General features: G+C 35.2%; 1 protein-coding gene and 1 long non-coding RNA gene across 4 annotated transcripts in view; one reads left to right on the top strand and one right to left on the bottom strand.

The window, feature by feature from the left end:
• Positions 1-21,099, top strand: part of LOC150106615 (metabotropic glutamate receptor-like) — a 280,429-nt gene that overhangs the window by 109,547 nt on the left and 149,783 nt on the right. For 2 of the 3 annotated variants that reach the window (XM_090392577.1, XM_090392576.1), the window contains exon 3: positions 19,683-19,956. In XM_090392577.1, coding sequence (XP_090248703.1) covers positions 19,698-19,956 — 259 coding nt within the window. In that variant the 5' untranslated portion in view covers positions 19,683-19,697. Of the gene's footprint in view, positions 1-2,204; positions 2,287-19,682; positions 19,957-21,099 lie in introns of those variants that run through there. The other variant, XM_090392578.1, reaches the window with a different exon arrangement.
• The window catches only part of LOC150106616 (uncharacterized), a 90,423-nt gene that overhangs the window by 65,570 nt on the left and 3,754 nt on the right, over positions 1-21,099 (bottom strand). Inside the window, exons 2-3 of the long non-coding RNA XR_016548320.1 lie at positions 8,555-8,623; positions 993-1,101 (exon numbers count right to left, since the gene is read on the bottom strand). This is a non-coding gene — a long non-coding RNA (uncharacterized LOC150106616). The remainder of the gene's footprint in view (positions 1-992; positions 1,102-8,554; positions 8,624-21,099) is intronic.

The raw sequence follows: 21,099 nt of genomic DNA, 5'->3' as shown, positions 1-21,099 counted from the left end.
AATGCACTTAGAATTTCTCGAAGTTTTCACTGGAACTTCGAGAAATTTATTCTTTAGAGAATAAATTGCATCTGTTCCTAAACGTAAAAGTGAAAATGTTAATGGAAACTATAACTGAAACAACTCAGGCTATGAAAGTGACTACATCATATCAGTTAATTCTGTATATTTTTCATCGGGTTCCTGCTTTGTGGAATGATAAATCTGGGTTTCCGGGAGGAAAACGTTGCTACTTGAGACCAGCTAACTCGCCTTCAGTAAAAAAGCCTTCGGAACCTAGGCGGCGGGATTCGAACCTATGTTTCCAATAAGGACAGATGCCGCGTTGTCCTTTCGAATGTACTATGGAGGTACCCGCTCGGAAATAGATGCAAAAGTCTAAGATAGTGGTCTAAATATACGTTTTTTTTTGTTTGTTTGTTTTGTTTCTTTCTATTCGCTTATTTGCAAAAAAAAAAAAAAAAAAGATAAATAATAAAGAATAATATATATTACTTACGGGTTAGTGTAAAAAGAGATTCGATTTTTTTTGTCTGAGTTACATTGTAGGTCACTGACTCAAACATCTCAATTCTTCATTTTCCAGAAATCAGTAATCACAAGGAAGTTTTCGTTGACAAAACAATAAGAATTACGCAATCATAAAGAATGTTTTTATTATGTTCTGCTCACTAGAGTATGATAGTCTGTCTTTTCTCCTTCCTGATTTCTGTCGTTGCGATAACCTGGTCACATCTGTAATTACAAGCCCGCACTCCCTGATAATGAGCGCACATCCATTAAACACGCGCATTTCAATCATTTCTTACTAGTCCTTGTCACCATCCACTCATTGTAAGTCCTAAGTGGGTTATTACTATTTCTCTTAGTGCACGAGAGCGTAAAAGGACACACGTGCTTACAAATGTGTGTTATTAAGGTGTTGTTAAGTTTTAAAGCACAATTTGAATGCAACGTACTGCTAGAATTAGGACATTTCAATTTCTTCTTACCTTTTATAATAACATGCGTCTGGGTATGAAATGACAATAAAATCTTCTTGTTAGAAGTGTTTGGTTTGCATTACTGGATGGAATATTTTTACGAGAGATGGCGCTGCTGCTGTAATGAAAGTATACAAAAAAAAAAATTAACTTGATCACTCTCGAGGGTTCAAATACATAAAAAGATTATTACACATCTACAAAAAAAAAAAAAAAAGTTTAACAGGTAACATACTTCAGTAATTTTATTTTAAACATGCTCAAGTACTTTAAATACCTGTGTGATTTTTTTTTTTGGGGGGGGGGGGCGGTGAATGCACCGTTTATTTTTTTTTCCTGAGAAATTTCTTCTCTTAGAAATCATTATAGTACAGTACTTCATTAGGAGCGTCAGCTTTATCTTGATCCACTTTTAACAAATCGGAACCCATTTAATTACTACTTTAATCAGTTAGCAATCATCATCAACAGCACTTCTGTTGAAGATTTTTTAAACAGAGATTTGTACGCTTTAGTTTTTTTTTTCTTTAAGTACTCTACTGCGAAATTAAACGAAACATTCGGTAAACAGATTAATGGCTCATTATCTAGCTCACCTGGAAAATATACCTCGAGTTATGTTAAGTAATTGAATTCCAAGACTAATAGTTTTTTTTTTCCACTCATAGCTGCTTTTTGCGCGCGCTGAGGTTTTAATGGACAGTATTCCGTTATATTTATCCTGAGATATAAGGTATCTTTGAATCCCTGTTGAATTTCATAACAGTATTAGTTATACTGTTATGAATTTCAGTATCTTTTACACTTTATCAGCAGATTTATCCTCTTGTACACAAATCAACCAACCTCACGATACACTTGTCATACCGAAGCATCGGAATCAGAATGCAAAAGTTACCTTGGCACAAATTTATAACGGGCCGACCTAATATAATTTTAGCTTTACTGATCTCGCTGGATACAACGAAAGTTGGTTGGTTAGATTAGCAGTTAAGGCAATGAGGTAAACATATCTTCGCTGAGTCGCGTGTCTTCTTCTGATTGTTGTCTGTTTTGCAGGATTAAAAACTCACATCTATATGGTAGTATGGAAATACCTACCCGCAAGTTCTATGTTTGATCTCTATAGCAGGCTTTCGAGCAATGTAAAATAAATAAAAATAATAAATAAATAAATAATAGTAAACATATTTTTTTTAAATATTTATTCTCTTCAAAGAACTGACATGTACGCTAAAGTAGATGAAAAAAAATAATACAATGATACAAAAGTTTCATTGCTGAGTACTTCTGTTTTATTCCAGTAAGTAGAATTAATAATAATAATTTTAAATTAGTTCATACAAACTTCATAATTCATACATACTATTTACAATGTATATATGTGCACATATGTATGTGCATACATATATGCATAATTGTATAATCTTATATGCATAATTCTATATAAAAACCATCATCTTAATCATCATTGTGCATACGTAGAATGATTTATATACAATTATGATATTTTTGGTACATTTTTTGTTCACTACAGAGTTTAAGTCCACAATTTTGAATGTAATCATTTTTGTTTATAAATATACAATTGACAGAGATTATTATTACTATTATTATTATTATTACTATTATTATTATTATTATTATTAAGGCTATTTACATTTATACAGTTAACACATTGTAACCTCTTCGAAGAGTTGAGTATTCTACTAAGTGAATAATAATGGTGGTTAAGAGGATTAATTAAGACGTGCACGCGAGCTAACCTCACCGACTTCGAAGCTAGGGTTAGCCTTTATGAAGAGAGTGGGATTAGCATAAGCTATTTATTTTGTTTGGTACTTTTTATGGAGAACCTCCGTAGCTCAACTGGATAGATGAACTCTTTGGTTGGAAGGACCCAGGTTCAATTCCTGTCTATGACGAGAGGAACCTTTATCAAGATGTTTTCAATCAAATGGTGAGTTAAGTGGTCTCATATGAAGACAGTGGGTTTTCTCGTGGAAAGGTTTTATTTTATTCCGTACAAACTGGCTACGCGAACAGACACAGGATACTAACTACAAGATGGAAGAGATAAGCGCCTCGCCATCTTATCTTTCTACCACATTATGGACATCAGGTAGAGTTCAATAATAGTCAACCTCCTGGACAGAGATGACATCTGCTGTAATAACTGTGTTAATATAGCTTCCACACTTAGTGTCTTAGTGTATTGTAATTGTTTGTGTTTTAAATATTGTGGTAAGTTGTTGAGTAGCATAAGTATGAGATGTGATCTCATCAGTGCTGAACAGTATCAGTTGCTGAATAATAATAATAATAATAACAATAATGCAAAAAACATAAAATGAATACAAAATATTAAAAAAATCCTTAGCCCATCCACGATACTAATGTACTGTAAGTTTAAATCTTCCGTGGGTTTCCGGAAGCCACATTAAAACAATATTCAACAGCAATTTTTTTTAATATTTTGTTATAAGTTATTATAAGTACTGATAATCCCAAATATATATTTGGGATTATCACTACTTATAAATACTTATAATTGGACTTATAAATACATTTCCACATTATGTACAAAAATAATATTCAATATGCTCTTACAGTGAAGTGAATAATAATTATAATTGAATTGGTATAATTATTCTTAAACAATCTTATTTCAGAATGGATTTGTTTGCTAATAAACAGTGCTTTTAATTTTTGAACTCAGAAAAAAAGATACTACTTTAGATTAGTTTAGAGATTGGAAAATTTAAAATTTAATGGAATATGTTTCATCTCCACAGCATTCCCGTAGGTATCTAGCCCTTAACGGACTCACGGTACTAATAAGGAAGCCTATATATTTCCTATTCTTCCTTTATTTGTTCACTAGACTTATTTTCTTTAATAGAATGCAAATATGTGACCCATGCAGATACAGTAATGAAAGCAAATTTATTACAGTAACATTTGTGCAGTAGTTAATCTAGGTTACTCCCTGGTCTCTCAGGAGAACCAGCACGCAAAATAGTTATCAAAATAGTGAAATTCTTAATAAGGTATCACTGAAAGACAAATATATGGACTTTTTTTTTTTTTGAAATCATATATTTTAAGTAGTGCAGCATCGGTCGAAGGTCACGTAAAGTCATAACCTTTTAATCAGTTTTCGCACTTTGTCGAAAGTTTCAAAGCGTTTTAAAGTTTCGATGACAAATTGAACAGATGTCTCCGTACTTCAGCCATTAACGACAAAGACCCAGGTTTGATTCCCATCATACGAGGGTAGTCTGAAAAGTTCTCGGCCTAACAATGAAAAAACGAATTTATAATTTCAAAATTATTTTTATTTTTCAACACAATCTCCCTTAAGACTAATACGTTTATTCCGGCGATGCTCCAGCCATTATCTCGTCCCCGTAGTGGTTCTCAGTAAGATCTGCAAAATACCCCTCTACAGCTGCAATCACCTCTTGATTCGAAGAAAAACGCTGACCAGAGAGGAAGAGTTTTAGTTTTGGGAAGAGATAGAAGTCAGAGGGAGCGAAATCTAGGGAATAGAGTGGCTGTTCCAACAATTCATAGTGCAGATCCCTTTATTTTCGCATTGCGAAAACACCTTTGTGGGCAGGTGCATTGTCCTGATGAAAGATGATTTTTTTCGTCTGCAAACTGGGTCTTTTCTCGTGAATTTTTTCATCTGGTCTGGTTAAAAGATCGGAATAATATTCCCCGACTATTGTTTTACCATTTTCAAGATAATTAATAAACAAAATGTCTTTAGCATCCCAAAACACCGATGCCATGACCTTTTCCTGCTGATGGAACCGACTTTGTCTTCTTTGGTGCTGAACAACCGGCTTCTGTCCATTGTTTCGACTACTGTTTGGATTCTGGTGTGTAACGGTGAATCCAAGTCTCATCCATAGTAATAAATCGACGCACAAAATCAGTTTTATTCTTGTTAAAACGCTCCAAGCACTGTTCAGAGATTTTCATGCAAGTGCGTTTTTGGTCTGCTGTGAGCAAGCGCGGCACCCATCTTGCGCAAAGCTTTTTCATTTGCAATTCTTCATGCAAAATATATCCTACACGTTCTTTTGAAATGCCTATAGTCTCAGCAATTTCACGCACTTTGACTTGCTGGTCATCCAATACCATATCGTGCACTTGATCAATGATTTCCGGTGTTGTTACACTTTTGGACGTCCTTCACGTGGATCATCTTCAAGGCTGGTGGTGCGGCCACGTTTAAACGCGGCGGTCCATTCCTTAATTGTCGAAACCGAAGGAGAGTGCCCATAAACTTTTATTAACTTCGAATGAATTTCTTTGGGCATTAAACCTTCTTTTACAAAGAATTTTATAACCGCACGATACTCAATTTTATCCATTTCAAGGGATACAGACAACACTTTTGCTTCAGACAGCTGTATAAAAGAAATACTTAGATAGAATGACTTGCAATTTCACATGGATGCTTAAGACAGATGTACCAACTTAGAAAAAAAATTTTGCCGATAGTGTTGCCATCTATGGTCGAGGCCGAGAACGTTTCAGACTGCCCTCGTAGCATGCTTTTCATGGCTTTTCAAAAAAAAGTGAGGTGAGTTAGTTTTATATGGCTGTGCTAGAGTTTTTTCTCCTGGAATCTCCAGTTTTTCATTTCTCATAGCTAGCAAATCAGCCATCGCATTCATCTTGTAGTTCCTTTAGTATAATCTGAGCAACCCAAGTGCTGGACCGGTTGTAGAGTTTGCGGGATCCTGTATATTATTATTATTATTAGTAGTAGTAGTAGTAGTAGTATATACAGGAGTTACTTTAGCATATATATTTATTTAACAGTTATACAAAACAGTAAAGAGGATTCTCAATAAAACAATATAAATTCAATAAATAAATAAATAAATAAATAAGAGTAAAATCTGGAAATTGTGTATTCTTGTAAATGGGGTGTGGTGCTCGGTTTTTGCAAAATATTGGCATATATTCTAAAATGTCGTTCAGTAATTTACATTCGTCAGTATCAGAAACTATTATGGTTTGAGATTATCTTTTGATAACAAAAGAGAGAGAGAGAGAGAGAGAGAGAGAGAGAGAGAGAGAGAGAGAGAGAGAGAGAGTGTGTGTGTGCTATGACATTTAAAGGAAGAGGGCCAAAATAGAAGTAAAATAATTTAAATAACGAGCCAATAGAATAAGTAATAATATTTATTATAGTAGCTTAAAGAATACTACATTGAAATAAAGAGGTCCAAGACATGAAATTAATAAATTGAAAATACTGGAATAAATTTAATACAAAAATAAAAAAGTTAAGAATAGTTAAGCCATTATCTAAACCTGTTATATTATATTGAAAGGAAACATGAATAATGAAAGAACTGATGAACAAAGAATAATTCAGTAGAAAAGCAAAACTTTTGAGAAAAACAGCGGGATACTCGTATATACTTCAGTAGATAAGAATAGAAATACAGTATAGAGAATTCACAAACGACGACAACAATCAGTTTTACAGATAATTAGGAAATGAATGGATTTAGCGTAAACAAAAGGAAAAAGAAATAGCGGTAAGGCCCTTAAAGAAATGGTGAGCCGAAACAAGCTATAAAGACTAATACTGTGAAAGGAAGACGACAACGACAAAAATAAATAAATGTAATACTATAAAAAGTAATAATAATAATTACACATATGAGTTGGTTAATTGCACACATCGGTTCACTCAAACTGAGATTATTCGTTACAGCTCTTTGGTTTCATAAGTTGCCATTAGTGAATCTAGTTATACACGTACAATATTTCAAATGCCATCTTCATTGTTAATGTGGTACGTACATTGTACTTGTATCTAATGTCCTTTATGCTGAAACGTTTTATCGAAGTGAATAAGCATTATCGAGAATCATGCTTTGATTTTTTGCATTGGATCGGAGTGCGCATTACCCCAAACACATGAATGGCATCATATCATAGACTCAGTCCATATAGCATTATGCTTTTCTTTTGTAGTAGGGAAAACGAAGCCAGGCTTATTTGTGCTCTTCTTTTTTTTTTTTTTTTGGACTTTTTTATGCCTTTCTTGAACCGAATTTCTTCTTAAGAGCGTGTCTGGCTTATGGCATCTTAAGCGTGTAGAAAAGAGAGAAAGAGAGACGGCGAATTTAAACATGCTTTTCTTTTATAGTAGGGAAAACGAAGCCAGGCTTATTGTGCTCTTCTTTTTTTTTTTTTGGACTTTTTTATGCCTTTCTTGAACCGAATTTCTTCTTAAGAGCGTGTCTGGCTTATGGCATCTTAAGCGTGTAGAAAAGAGAGAAAGAGAAAGAGAGACGGCGAATTTAAATATGCTTTTCTTTTATAGTAGGGAAAACGAAGCCAGGCTTATTGTGCTCTTCTTTTTTTTTTTTTTTTTTGGACTTTTTTATGCCTTTCTTGAACCGAATTTCTTCTTAAGAGCGTGTCTGGCTTATGGAATCTTAAGCGTGTAGAAAAGAGAGAAAGAGAAAGAGAGACGGCGAATTTAAATATGCTTTTCTTTTATAGTAGGGAAAACGAAGCCAGGCTTATTGTGCTCTTTTTTTTTTTTTTTGGACTTTTTTATGCCTTTCTTGAACCGAATTTCTTCTTAAGAGCGTGTCTGGCTTATGGCATCTTAAGCGTGTAGAAAAGAGAGAAAGAAAAAAGAGAGACGGCGAATTTAACGAGCTTATTAGTTTCTAAATTTTATGCAAACAACATTTTTTTTTTTTCAGATGCAGATATCTTGTAGCAATGGAACTTATTAGCTTCTGGAAACAAATGTTTTCTTTTTAGAAATAGAAACAAAATCTTAGCTTCATATTTTGAGACAAACAATGGAATTTATTATTCGCGTTAAGATCATGATCTTTTTTAGAAAAATGAATTAAGTTTATGAACGGAAAGTTTGGCTCTTATTTATCGATCTTTCCAAAACAACAGTAGTTTTGCTGCACAATAGTGCAACAAAAAAATATGAAGAAATCATCTGAAAATATATCGAGTTAACATAGGTAAGAAGATAACAGGAGAGTTGAAATATTTTTGGAGGTTTAAAAGTAACTGCATGACTTCTAAGTGTGCTTTGCACTTATATGTATTATTGTTTTGCTTATTGGGAGTGCAGAGCAACGATGGAACATTTTGTCAAAAAAATAAAAATAAAATAAAAAATTCTCCAAAATATTTGGTATCTAGAACAAAGATTAAAAAACAAAATCTCCTTATTGGCTTCCTTCAAGCAAGTATTTCTTTCTGCCACTCGCTGCATATCGATCTCTCGAAAAATTTTGTTAAAGAATTGGATAAAAATAGGCCTACATTCTTACTGCAGGATTTCTAAAAAAACTCTCAGAATTCAGTCTTAAGGGAAGGTTTATTGTTGACACTAAATTTAAGAAAGCATTAAACGATCAACAATTCGGGAAAAAAAAGTATCAGAAGAGCAGAATTGAACTAGAAGTACAGAAATCGTCCAAGTTTCGAGGCTTCTAATTCTATTCAGAGATACTACTAAGCCTTTTTCGGATTAGAATGAAGATATATTTACTTACTACATTCTCATCTGAACTTCTTTCCTGAAAACATTGGTGCAGCGATGGACAGCAGGATAAACGGTTCCACTAAGATATAATAAGAGAACAACAGTATTAGAAAAAATTGAACTAATGTAATGGGGAAACTAATGTTAATTTAATTTCTTAAAAATGATTCGTAAATGTACTTACAAGAGGAAATAAAGTTTACACGCACCTTTTGTGTGTATTTTTTACATTTTTAAACATTTTCATACTTATTGTAAATATAGTAAAATATGCGTATACATCTAATTGAGACAGATCAAAAGCATTTCAAATTCCTCTGGAGGAAGAGTATTAAGGAAGGATGCGGATATAAGAAACAGATGGAGAATATAATTTGAAATGCTTTTGAACGCGGAAAATGTGAGGACTCACAGAGAAGATGGGCAGCCTTATGAGGGGATGGTGCAGTCATCAGTAGAGTGGAAGTGAAGGAGGCCATAAAGAGGATGAAGAATGGAAAATCGGTGGGCCCTGACAGGATCCCAGTGGAGGTTATGAAAGGCACTGGGGGAAGAGTGAAATGCGTGCTGTGGGACCTGTTCATAAAAGTTTGCCAACAGGAAAATATATCCGAGGAGTGGAGGGAAAGTACTCTTGTCCCCATCTACAAGGATAAGGGGAATGCACAAGACTAAAAATTACAGAGGAATAAAGTTGATGTCCCACACAATCAAAATCCTAGAAATGGTTCTTGATGTAAGACTGTGGAAGGAGGTAGAGATTGCAAAGGAGCAATTTGGCTTCATGCCTGGTCGATCGAAGACAAATGCTATCTTTGGGTTACGGCAGATGATGGAAAAGTTTCGAAAGAAACAACAGGAGCTACATCTGGTGTTTATTGATCTGAAGAAAGCATATGATAGAGTGCCAAGGCAAGACGTCTGGAGGTGTCTGAGGGAGAAGAAGGCACCAGAGAAATATATCAAGTTGGTGCAGGAGATGTAGAGAAATGTGAAGACAAGAGTTCGGACCTGCCTGGAAGAGACAGAAAGTTTTCAAGTAACAGTTGGCTTGCTTCAAGGGTCAGCATTAAGTCCGTTCCTGTTTAATATTGTGATGGAAGTGGTAACGGAGGAGGTGAGAGAAGACGCCTTGGACAATGTTGTATGCGGATGACATCGTGCTGTGTGCAGAATCAAGAGAAGTGGTAGCTAAACTGGAAAGATGGAAAAAATACACTGGAAGAGAGAGGTATGAGACTGAGCAGAAGTAAAACAGAGTATATGTGTTGCAGAGTGGATGGCAGCCAGGAGACAGATCTGGAGCTGGAAGGAAATGTCATCATAAAGGTTAGGGACTTTAGATACTTAGGTTCAACAGTGAAAGAGGATGAGAAGGAAGTGGGATGCAGGATACAAGCTGGATGGAGGAAATGGAGAGAGATGGCTGGAAAGCTATGCGATAAGAAGCTGCCGATCAACATAAAAGGCAAAATCTATTGGACAGTAGTGAGACCAGCTATGACGTATGCTATGGAAACTGTGGCCCTGAGGAAAAATAACATCAGCACCATGGAAGTAGCGGAGATGAGAATGCTTAGGTGGATGTGCGGTGTGACCAGAAAGGATCGTCTGATAAATAACTATGCAAAGGGAACGGTGAAAGTTACGAACTTAGGAGCGAAGATACAGGAGGCAAGGTTGAGATGGCTTGGTCATGTGATGAGGAGGGAGGACGAGTATGTGGGAAGAAAGGTCATGCAGATGGATGTGCCAGGGGAGGAGGAAGCGAGGGCTGTCAAAGAAGAGATGGAGAGAGCTGGTGGACGAGGACTTCAGGATGAAGAACTTGGATGCGGTTACAGCCCAAGACAGGAGGATGTGGAGGAGATTCACTAAAAACAGCGACCCTACTTAAGTGGGATAAGCTGCAGAAGAACTACTACTGAAGAGTAATTACAAGCTTATGTTTTTATACTAGTTGTAAAATTTCTGTTGACTAGTATTTATATCTCGGTGATATCAAGAGATGTATTAATGCATAGGTAAATTTTATTAATACATAGCCAAATTTTATTAGTGTATTAGTGCATAGCCTTTCAGCCTCCGTAGCTCAGTCAGTATAGACGAAGCCCTTTGGTTGGAAAGACCATGGTTCGATTACGGTCAGTAACTTGAGGAACCTGTATCTGGTCTCTTTCGACCAAAAGTGAGTTAGCCGGTCTCATACGGAGGTAGGGATTTTTTCACCCGGAAACTCGGGTTTTTCGTCCCCCACAACAGGCCCCGAGAACACACACGGATTACAGTCATGAATACGTCCCAGCCATATGCCGGTCCCTAGTCCGGATAAAATTGGAGGGTTGGGGAAAGCAGTGGTGAACTACCCTGTAAAAATCTCACCAGGAATACTTTGTGGGCAATGCCTACAAAGTCACCTACTGTCGGAAATGACTGAAAGGGAAAACCAAGCAGGCAGAGCCATTATTAATGTTTTATAAATAAAACATTCTTTATTAATGCATATCCAAATTGTAAACTTTCGTTGGTTGAAACAATAATTACAACTTGAATTTTATAGTGATTTTAAAACTTACTTATTTAAATAGTCATGAATAAATATGAAATAAACACAATTTAAAGAATTAAAATATTATAAAAAAATCTCGAGAACTTTCCGGTAAGCTAAGAACCTTTTAATTGAAAATACACTTGGGATTGAAAAATAGGAAAATTGTGCATTCCTTACCGCCATCCAGTCAGGTCTACTGGATGCGATGTAACAACGACAATTTCTTCCGAATAATTATCTGACCTAACAGCTCTTATATCGCCTGAAACAAGAAGGTCATCAGGCCGTCCATGGTAAAAGTCCATGTGTACTATAAGGAGGTTAAACTGTTGCTCATGGCAAATAACTTTCAGCGCAGTTAAACAAAAAGAAAACAACGCAACAAGAACAAAAAACGGCACATTTGCAGTATACGAGAATACTCGTCAAAAATGCAGTTTTCTTAATAACTACGTTATTATTTATATTTATTTATACATACACATATAATTTCCTTATATGCATGCCTCTATTACAGATATTTATAAATATGTAACTGAATTCTTCAAGATATAAATTGCATTTTCTCTTTCAGTATGTGTCAGTGTTAAACGAGTGTCATTTCTGTAATACACTGACGAAACGTTTTTTATATGACTCCCACTGAATCAGGTTCAAACCTATAGTATAATGTGGCTAAGAATTTTTTTCTGTATTTATTAATTTTATATATTTTTGTTTAATTTTTACAGAATCCTGAAACCCTGTTTTCGAGACCTAACATGGAACTTTTTCAAGCCACTTCAGGCTTCCAATGAGAAGAATGGCTGAAGTTCATAGTTCATCTTTTACCTAAAGTCAAACATCCATGCCCAAGGCAGAATTCGATACCAGCCTTGGGTGGAGGACAGATGCACTAACTACTCGGCCAATCAAGCTGGCGAAAAAAAGTATGCCATACATTAATATCTAAATCATAAATATTTATTGGCTATCGTATTTTACAACTGCAATGCTTACATTAATTTTACTGCAATGCTTTTACAACTGTTCTGATTTAAGAACTAGCAAGAATGGTTCTTGTTACTTTACTTTTTTACTTTTGAAGGCATTTCCGCTGTTCTGCGGTCGCCTTACATTCCTCTTTCTCCACTGCAAACGGTCATCCCAGGAGTCTTCTCTCTGGCTCGTATTGCCTCCACAACTCCTCTTCTCCAAGATAGTCGAGGCCGTCCTCTCTTCCGGCTTCCTCATTTATTGGCCATTATTGGTGAATTAGTAATCACAGTTGTGGTGACTAATTCACCACTGTCTTGAGCCATCTCTTTTGCGGCATCCGTTGAATATGCCCATATCACTGTAAAAATCGGTGTCCAAGCGATCTATCACACTTCTTACCATTCAATCTTTCCATAATGGTCTTATTCTGAACTCTTTGCAGGACGAGATATACACATACTTCGTTATAAACTATCCATCTGTACAGCTCTTATACGACTCTTCTACACATATTGCCACTGAACTATTATTTTACGTATAGGCATGCGATTTCCAATACCGATCCTCTTCAATTCCCTGAGCATAATTCGGTAAGATATGGGTGCGGAACAGCCTTCATTAAATGCTTCGGTCAATTGCTGCGCACAGGAAGTTCTGTTTGTCCGTCAAGCCTTCTCAGACGACTGCGATCTCTTTCCTGACAGACTGTCTTAGGATCACAGTTACGCCTCTTAGACAAGCAATGTGAGTTATTTTTTCACGGATTAAACACCCGGTACATCTCACTTTTTGGTAAACCAGTCACGTCTGCTGTTTTCAAAATAGTGGCTCGAGCCAGACGGGCACCCACAATAAGCCCTTATTGAACTCCAAAAGATCATTTGTTTTTCCCATTGTGATCAACACTATTGACTATTACTGACCCGCAGCATTCTTAAATATCTGCCTTGAACACTTGGTGATGCATGTGACCAAGTATTTTGCATATACGCTGCGTAAGTGGCCTTTACGTATATCTGCGTAAATGGTTCTAATTCAGTGGCTGGTATGTGTACCTAGCATTCTATGTCTATCCTTCTTCCCCATATATCAGAATGCTCTCTACTATCATTTGGAGTATCATCTTCTTGATTTCCTGTCAATGGCTCGACTCCATAGCACACATTCAATAGTTTACTTGATTAGTTGACACGATCATCTGCATCTTTCTCACATGTTATTCCCAACTTATGAATAATAGATTTTAAGTATCTGAAATTATCTGCTTCCTATCAAGTATATTTAATTAGCTGATATTAGGAATTTTGGTTCTTGTCCTATGTCACAATTAATGTCTCGTACGGAAATAGCAGAATTTTTCCTGCCGGAAATTTGGTTGTTTCATCTCAAAGAACTAGCAAATTGGCAGAGTAACATTCGCAATTAATACACAGTATACTGATCCTGTGGCCTTAGTTACTTTGGTCGTAGTTCCTTACCATGCAAGCAAATATTTCCTATATAGGAATATGTCTCTCAAATTATGCCCTCTTTTATTTATGGTAAGTTTTATGCAAAGAAAACAATACGAAAGTATTGTTTTCTTTTCTCTGTGAGTCGAATTTTCAAGAAAACCAGTGCCGGCTTATACATAAGCACTGCGAAACTGCAGCACTCCCCCAAGGAAAAAAACGAAAAAATTAAATTTTGTTTGTGTTTATAAATAATAACAATGCTTACAACATTATATAAATGCAATACAACATGTTAAAGGTAACAGCCTATGTTTCGACATTGACCGAATACAGTTAATAATTGAAACTGTTCGATTAACGCTTTAGATCAGGGCTGTCTAAAATACGGCCCGCGGTGCGATTTTGTGCGGCCGTCCTGTGGGTTTTGATTTTCACGAGCGAAAAAATAAAATAACAATTTTAACCGAATGCGTATCAGATATTTTAATTCTATCACTAATCAATAATCTCGATGTTGGTTATTTTATTTGGTGTTTTTATATCACTATATATATCCACGTGTTTTTCAAATATTAGATGTGTCAATGAAGCGTTCTTATACTGTTTCTTGTTCTAACGCGCACTCCGGGCGCTCACGGGGAACGTGAGCGCGCGCGATTAGTGATGTTCGTTTATTCAGCTGTGTCGCTGCTGCTCACTAAATGACTAGATACGCATTGGATGCGGCCCTCGGGTATTTTTTTTTTTTTTACTACAGCCAGTCCTGCTTTAGATTATTTCAACACTGCGATTTAACGTGATAATTCCGACACTGCGTTAGATCGCAGTGTCGGAATTATCACGTTCGGCTAGACTCGCCGATATTTGTTTGCACACGTCACTGCACATAACAAGTAAATCTGACACTGCCCCTTGAGCAGTGTCGCTACAGATAAATTGTATGCGTGTGCGCGTTGTTTCTGTGAGATACGAAACTTTTATTATTAGTGTGTGTGTTCGTGGTGAGGGTGAAATATTTTTGGTAAATCTTATTTTATTCTGTTAAAATAACATATAATTATTTATTTATTATAGATACAAGGCTGAATTATGAAGAGTGTCACTGTTGAAAATATGAAAAGAATTTTCTCAATTATCGTTACATGAAACATTATAGTAACACGAAACAAATGCACTGCGATCTAACGTAATGTCGGAATGTCGAAATGCTCGTTGAGCAGTGTCGCTACAGATAAATTGTATGCTTGGGTACGTTATTTCTGTGTACAAAACTTTTATTATTGTTGCGTGTGTTCGTGGCGAGGGTGAAATATTTTTAATACAACAATTTTAATATGTAAATTTACTTATTAATAAATTGGTTACTGATTAGGAAAAAATGAATTATTTTTCATATTTTGTATATGCAGCACCCGCACTTAAAATTTTCACCGGCCGCTACTGAAGAAAACCATAAATTAACTTTACTAAACGGACTTGATTCAGACTTAATGCTGTATAATGGCCATACAAGTGGAACGAGGCCCATATTCCACAGTTCTTTTAGATCAACAAGTTTGCTGATTTATTTAAAATATGCTAATGTCAGACAGATCTTCGGTCCATAAGCAAAACAAAAGATCTTTTAGACTCCTTGAAATCAACTACTTAACCTTTTCCTACTGGCAATATTGAGGATTGTAAAATGAATATATTGCATTAATATTGTGGGTTATTTACTGGCCGGAGTATTTTGTTTATGTAGGTTGTTAGCTGGTTTAATTTCCGACTATAGCGACCTATCTAGAATTTTGTGCATCACACTCATTCTACTCATTCTGAATTTTATTATATTTTGACTGGTGTTATCTCTTGAATTTTCTACTATTAAATATAATAATAAGTTATATTTTTAGCAGCACGTGTTTCGGATAATGCCTCCACCTGAATAGCAGTACACTCTGTTTTCACTCTCTTCTCTTCGTGAGAGAGAGAAAATTCACTACTTTTGCGAGATGACATATTGAAAACTGCAAAGAGCCAGATTGCTTCTGATGACTGAGTACCTTAGTACTTCTAAGATGATGACTTTAGGAAATCCATCCTATCGTTTTAACTAAATTAGCAGTTTTTCTTCCTTTTCAAATAAAGATTCTTTACAAATTATTACTTACAGGCCTAGTTGGCTGAGCGAACAGCGCTTACGCTCTTCATTCATTGATGTTTAGAATGTCTTTAACTGAGGGATGAATTTCATTTCCGGGTGTGAGATCATTGCTGCTTATTGATCTGCAGAGCAAGATTTCCATAACATTTTCCATAACTTAAAAAACAGAGAAAAATCATGATAACTCAAAAACTGTATAATGAATTTTTATATAATTTGGAACTTGCTCGCGAGTATACAATCAACGGACGCTGGTACGTCCGTTGATGGTATACTCGTGGTAGACCCTTGATACAGTTGCCCTCGAGAACTCTAGGGTTCTTATCACTTGGGCGATAGAATGACCCGTCTGTCTTGCGCCTATAATACGTCCACGATCAAAGTCACTAAGATCGCCACATTTATCCATGTTCATCGATTGCGTAGACTGTTGGAAAACCCCGATGTCTGTTTATTTACCATCTGTGTTCAGTTTGGGTATGTACCACTGCGCGGAGGATGCCAGTGTCAACTTCCAATCATCCTATCTTTTAGTGTTTTGTCTGTTTAGTATATTTTAGAATAATATTTTGAAAACGACAAAAGAGATCGTCATGTAGTAAGCGTTTCTTCAATTGACACCCTAAGTAATGTTCTTTAAGACATTTTCATAGCTGAGTGTTAATGAGCATCTGAGGTTGGAATGCTGCAACACTGATATATGTATACAGTGCCGTAACTAGCTTTTCATGGACCCTGTGCAAGATTTTATTTTTGTCTAGTTGCGAATTCTCCATGCTTGCTATGCTTGCTGCGCAAGCTCATTAATTGAGAAAGAAGTAATATTTATTTGGTAATAAATGGATGCCTAAGCATTCCATTTAGGCTTTTATTTTTGTAGACAGAAGACGTTTTAAGCTTGCGCGGCAATAATTGATCTTTGCATTGTGTATCGAGGGCCGACGCTAGTCAAGCTACCTTGGCTTGCTCGGTTGTGGGAGCATACAGGTCCTCACTTCAGCACTGTGATTTCATGCGCGCACATAGCCATTTCCGCTCCTTCCACGTCATCTCACCCTGTTGCTTAAACACGGGAAAATTAAGTTACAACCAATTTTTTATGACGATGTTATTGACCAGTTCATAAAGAACTGTAGGATAGAATTTGTATTCAAGTAGCTAAATTGAAAAAGATAGAATATCATTTGTAAAATAAATGTTGTATTTGTATGATTAAATGTACATAAATTTCTAAATACTGTACATAGTTTTAAATGGTCAGTAATTCATTATTCCGCTAATCACACTTCAATCACACCTCTCATTCCCTGAATGATAACAAGAGCAAGCGTGAATTTCAAGACCAGCATTCGCCCCTGTTCCCCCCCCCCACACACACACTTTTTTTTTTTGGAAAAAAAATAAAACAACAAATACGATAGAAATAGATGAGTTAATTTTAAACTTTAACCAAAAACGTTACGGAATCGGCCCCAACGTCGACATAATTTAAAATTTGAAAAAGAAAATATAATACTGATTATTTTTTGATACCCAATTTCAGGCTCTCCTTCGTTCTGGGCTCTGTGCCTGTGCACCCGTTGTGCCTGCCTAGTTACGTATATAAATTTTGTACCTGAACAGATAAGCAAACAGAAAGAGAGATATTCTTCTTTACAGTTGATATATTTGACAAGATGCGTTGAATCATTTATTGTATTAAAACCTTTCAAACAGAACTGCAAAGACAATTGATAATATAATAATATCAGTTTTGATTGATAGCATAATTATCCTGATAGCAGTTATACCAAAGCCCAATTATTTTACGTGCTTAATTTAAGAACAACAGAAAAAGCTTAATGGATATAATTTTATGACCCATTACAAAAATGAAAATGCAACGAAAAGTGTTAAGTAAGATAATCACATAACAAGCTTTTGTTCCGGACCAATTATAAAAGTTTATATAAAAGTTGCTTTCGTGACTCACTTCTGCCGTCATGGATTTTTGATTCGATAGAAACAGACAACTCACTCAGCAGTACGTGTTGCGTGTCGATTCTTTAATGCATTATTCATAAAGTTCTTCATTAACAAGGCAAATTAACACGAGAACAGCTCATATAATAAAAAATAGGGGAATAATATCCTAGATGTTACTATTTAAATAACAAACATATGACTATAAATTATACTCTCTGTCCTTTAATTATTATTAATTTTTTTAAATGACTTCAATTTCATAAATTAATTAGCATATGTCATAAGTAGTATTAATCTTATTTTTATACTATATTAATTCGTTTGACGAATAGGAAACATTTAACGATAATTTTATGTAGAGTTCTTAAACCCTGTTTAATCATTTGCGGTAGTCTTGAACATTTGCTTTTATTTATCATAAATAGATACATGTACACCGTGTCACGTTGAATTCAATCAGCCCAATAGAAGTGAAAAAAAGGTACTTTTTAATGCAGTAAATCATAGGTGGCCAACAGCAGGCCCGCGGCAGGATAAAAACTATATTAAATTATATGTATTATCAATTTAGCTATTAGTTTCGACTGCAGATTTTCTGATTGATATACTACTCATAATCATTATTTCTGATGACGGAAACAATTTCTATTCTCAACAAGGAATCAAAATTGCTTTAAAAGATTATTCAATTTATAAAATCTACTACTTCTCTGTGCGAGTTGTAGTAGTGAGAGTGGTAGATTTCTGTGCGCTCCAGAGTAGAGCATCATTGAAAGTCACTTGCTCTGCTCTGGTTACAGTGATCAGTTTAAAGTATTTTATATTGTTCTCCCACTAGTAAAACGATTAACAAATATAGCAATTCAATATATATAACTATTTCCTTGAAAAAATGCAGAGTTTATTTTTATTTAAGTTCTGTCTAAAAGTGTGCGGCCAGTGACGCTAGCACTCGTCATATATTGGCCCGCGTATAGAATGAAGTTGGCCACGCCTGCAGTAAATCATAGTATTCAAGAGTTGTTTTATCCTTTTTCGCCGCTTTGTTCGGCACAGCTTTCATTTTCAGAAAGTATTTCCACAACTCATAGGCCCTTGGGTAGGGCTCGAATTAGTGGAATATAACCAGCCTTTTCTTAAGACTGAGGAAGCAAATCAAGCTTTGATGAATATATTATATATATGTTACCGCTAAAGCTCGAAAACCATTAATGTGCACATTACCTAGCTAATCTGCAGATTTTTTGCAGATCAAGAGAGTTTTCCGCATTTTACCTAGGTAATGTGCACATTAACGGCTTCCATATCGTTAAAGTTCAAAAGTTTGTTTCTCTCATTTCCTTTCCCTACTCCTTCCCCCCCTCCACTTTTAGTTTGGTTTCACCAGTGTTATATGTTTTGCAAATTCATTTCCTTAATTGCAATAATATTTTAAACCGTTTGATTCTTTGTATTATAGTTTTTTAATTGATTGATTCTATCAACTAATTTGTTGATTGTTTGATTGTATTAACTTGATTCTTTAGATATCGAAAAATAAATAAATAACATTATGTTAATTTAAGCGTACAGAAACGTTGCTGTTGTTCCAGCAAAGGTCTTATTTTCACTTTAACGAGTGCCTAGTAGGTAATGTGCAGATTATCTAGGTAATTTGCAGATTACCTAGGTAATTTGAGAAATGAAACAATTTTCGGCACGTTAACGGATCACCTAGTTAATCTGCACAATAGGTAGATAATCTGTAGAATAACTGATTTCTCCACTTTAGCGGTAACACACACACACAATTCTTTTATTCTTTTGTATATTCTATAGCTTTTTCCCACTTTTTTTTTTACTGAGCTGAAGAAATTAACTGCTATAGAAGCTATCACAGTTGCAGAAGTACACACACACACACACACACACACACACACACACACACACACACACACACACACACACACACACACACGGCTTATCATACACGCCAACTTGTAATGATTTATATGATCTGTTTCCATCCGCCTTTTTCATCACAACAAAACCTTTTATTTTGTAGGGTGGAGAAACAAAAATGTCTGTTAGATTGCTGGCGATAGTGGTCGTTATGTGGATAAGCGTCACGAGAGCTTACGATGTCTTACGGCAGGATCCTATCCCTATAATTTACCCTGGTCAGGTTAATATTGGCATCTTATCAAGTCTCCACGACTCTTCAGGTAACGGTTCGACGTGTGGGCCTCTAAATCAGCTAGCAGTGCAACAGGCTATGGCTGCAGTGTGGGCGGCGCATCAAGTTAACTTCAAGAAGGACCCTCATGAGTTAAACATAGGTCAGTTCATGTTCGATTATTATCTTGTACCTCAACAAATCTCATTAACGTCAAGTGGTTATCAGATACTGTTAATTAATATCAACTACTAGGATCGTAACTAAGAACCCTTTTCAGGAAGTGGTCAGGATTGCCAACTATACTGTACAGAAGTTTGTCACGGATAAGAAAGGAGAGAGAGAGAGAGAGAGAGAGAGAGAGAGAGAGAGAAACTAAAAAACTAACAGAACACATTCTTGCTGCTTACAAATTATGCTGCTAAACAGGACAAAACTGAATAATATTTAGGAACGTCTTGTTCGGTTATTTGAAAAGCATAGTTAAATGAATTGGTGTAAGTTATTTAGGACATGGATTAATAAAATACAGAAAATGACAGTAATTGCTTTAAAATCAAATTATCCGTACGCTTAAACAACCATGCTATACTGATAAACTTCTTAAATTCAATTTAAATAATACATACAACTCTATGCAAGCACCATTAGGAATTGCTTTTTGTATAATTAGAGCAGTTTCTTTGACAAACTTATCCTAAGAATTCATTCAAGAAAGTTACTTCACGTGCATTTTTTGTCAACTATAATGTACTATTGTAGTTGGCAAAAAATATGGGGTGGGAGCATTTCATGAAATTCAAGTTCAAAAGACAAATATTTTTGAAAGTCTTAGTTAATTTTACTTCTAAAATTTTAAATGGACATTAAATGGACATTTAAATGGACATTAAAATTTTAATGGACATTTAGCAGCTATAGCTGAAGCATAATTGTCACTGAATATTTTTAAGATTCAGTGATAATTATGTTTTAATTGTCATTAAACATTAAACATGAAACGTGTGTGTGAAATCCAAACAGTATTTTTTTTTTCGGTATTGATTGTTTATGACTTCAATTTGCTGTTACAAGAAAAATAATAATGAATATCTTAAAGCTTTTAAGAAAATATTGAGGAATAATTTTATTATTCCTTTCCCCCACTTTATTATTATTTATGATTAGCAATATTTAACTTTCTGAGTACGTACATATAGTTATTTATTATTATCTATAATAAACCAAATGTAAATTATCTTGTTAAAAGTAAACATGAAGAAGCGAGATGACGTAGTATAGATTCTTGTAATGGTGTCTTTTTTAT

The sequence above is a fragment of the Typopeltis vanoorti genome, chromosome 5 (assembly GCF_054136105.1).
Source record: "Typopeltis vanoorti isolate ZY-2024b chromosome 5, IOZ_Tvanoo_1.0, whole genome shotgun sequence".
Lineage (NCBI taxonomy): Eukaryota > Metazoa > Arthropoda > Arachnida > Uropygi > Thelyphonidae > Typopeltis > Typopeltis vanoorti.
Note: the sequence above shows the minus strand (reverse complement) of the source record. Positions and strands in the feature narration are given on the sequence as shown.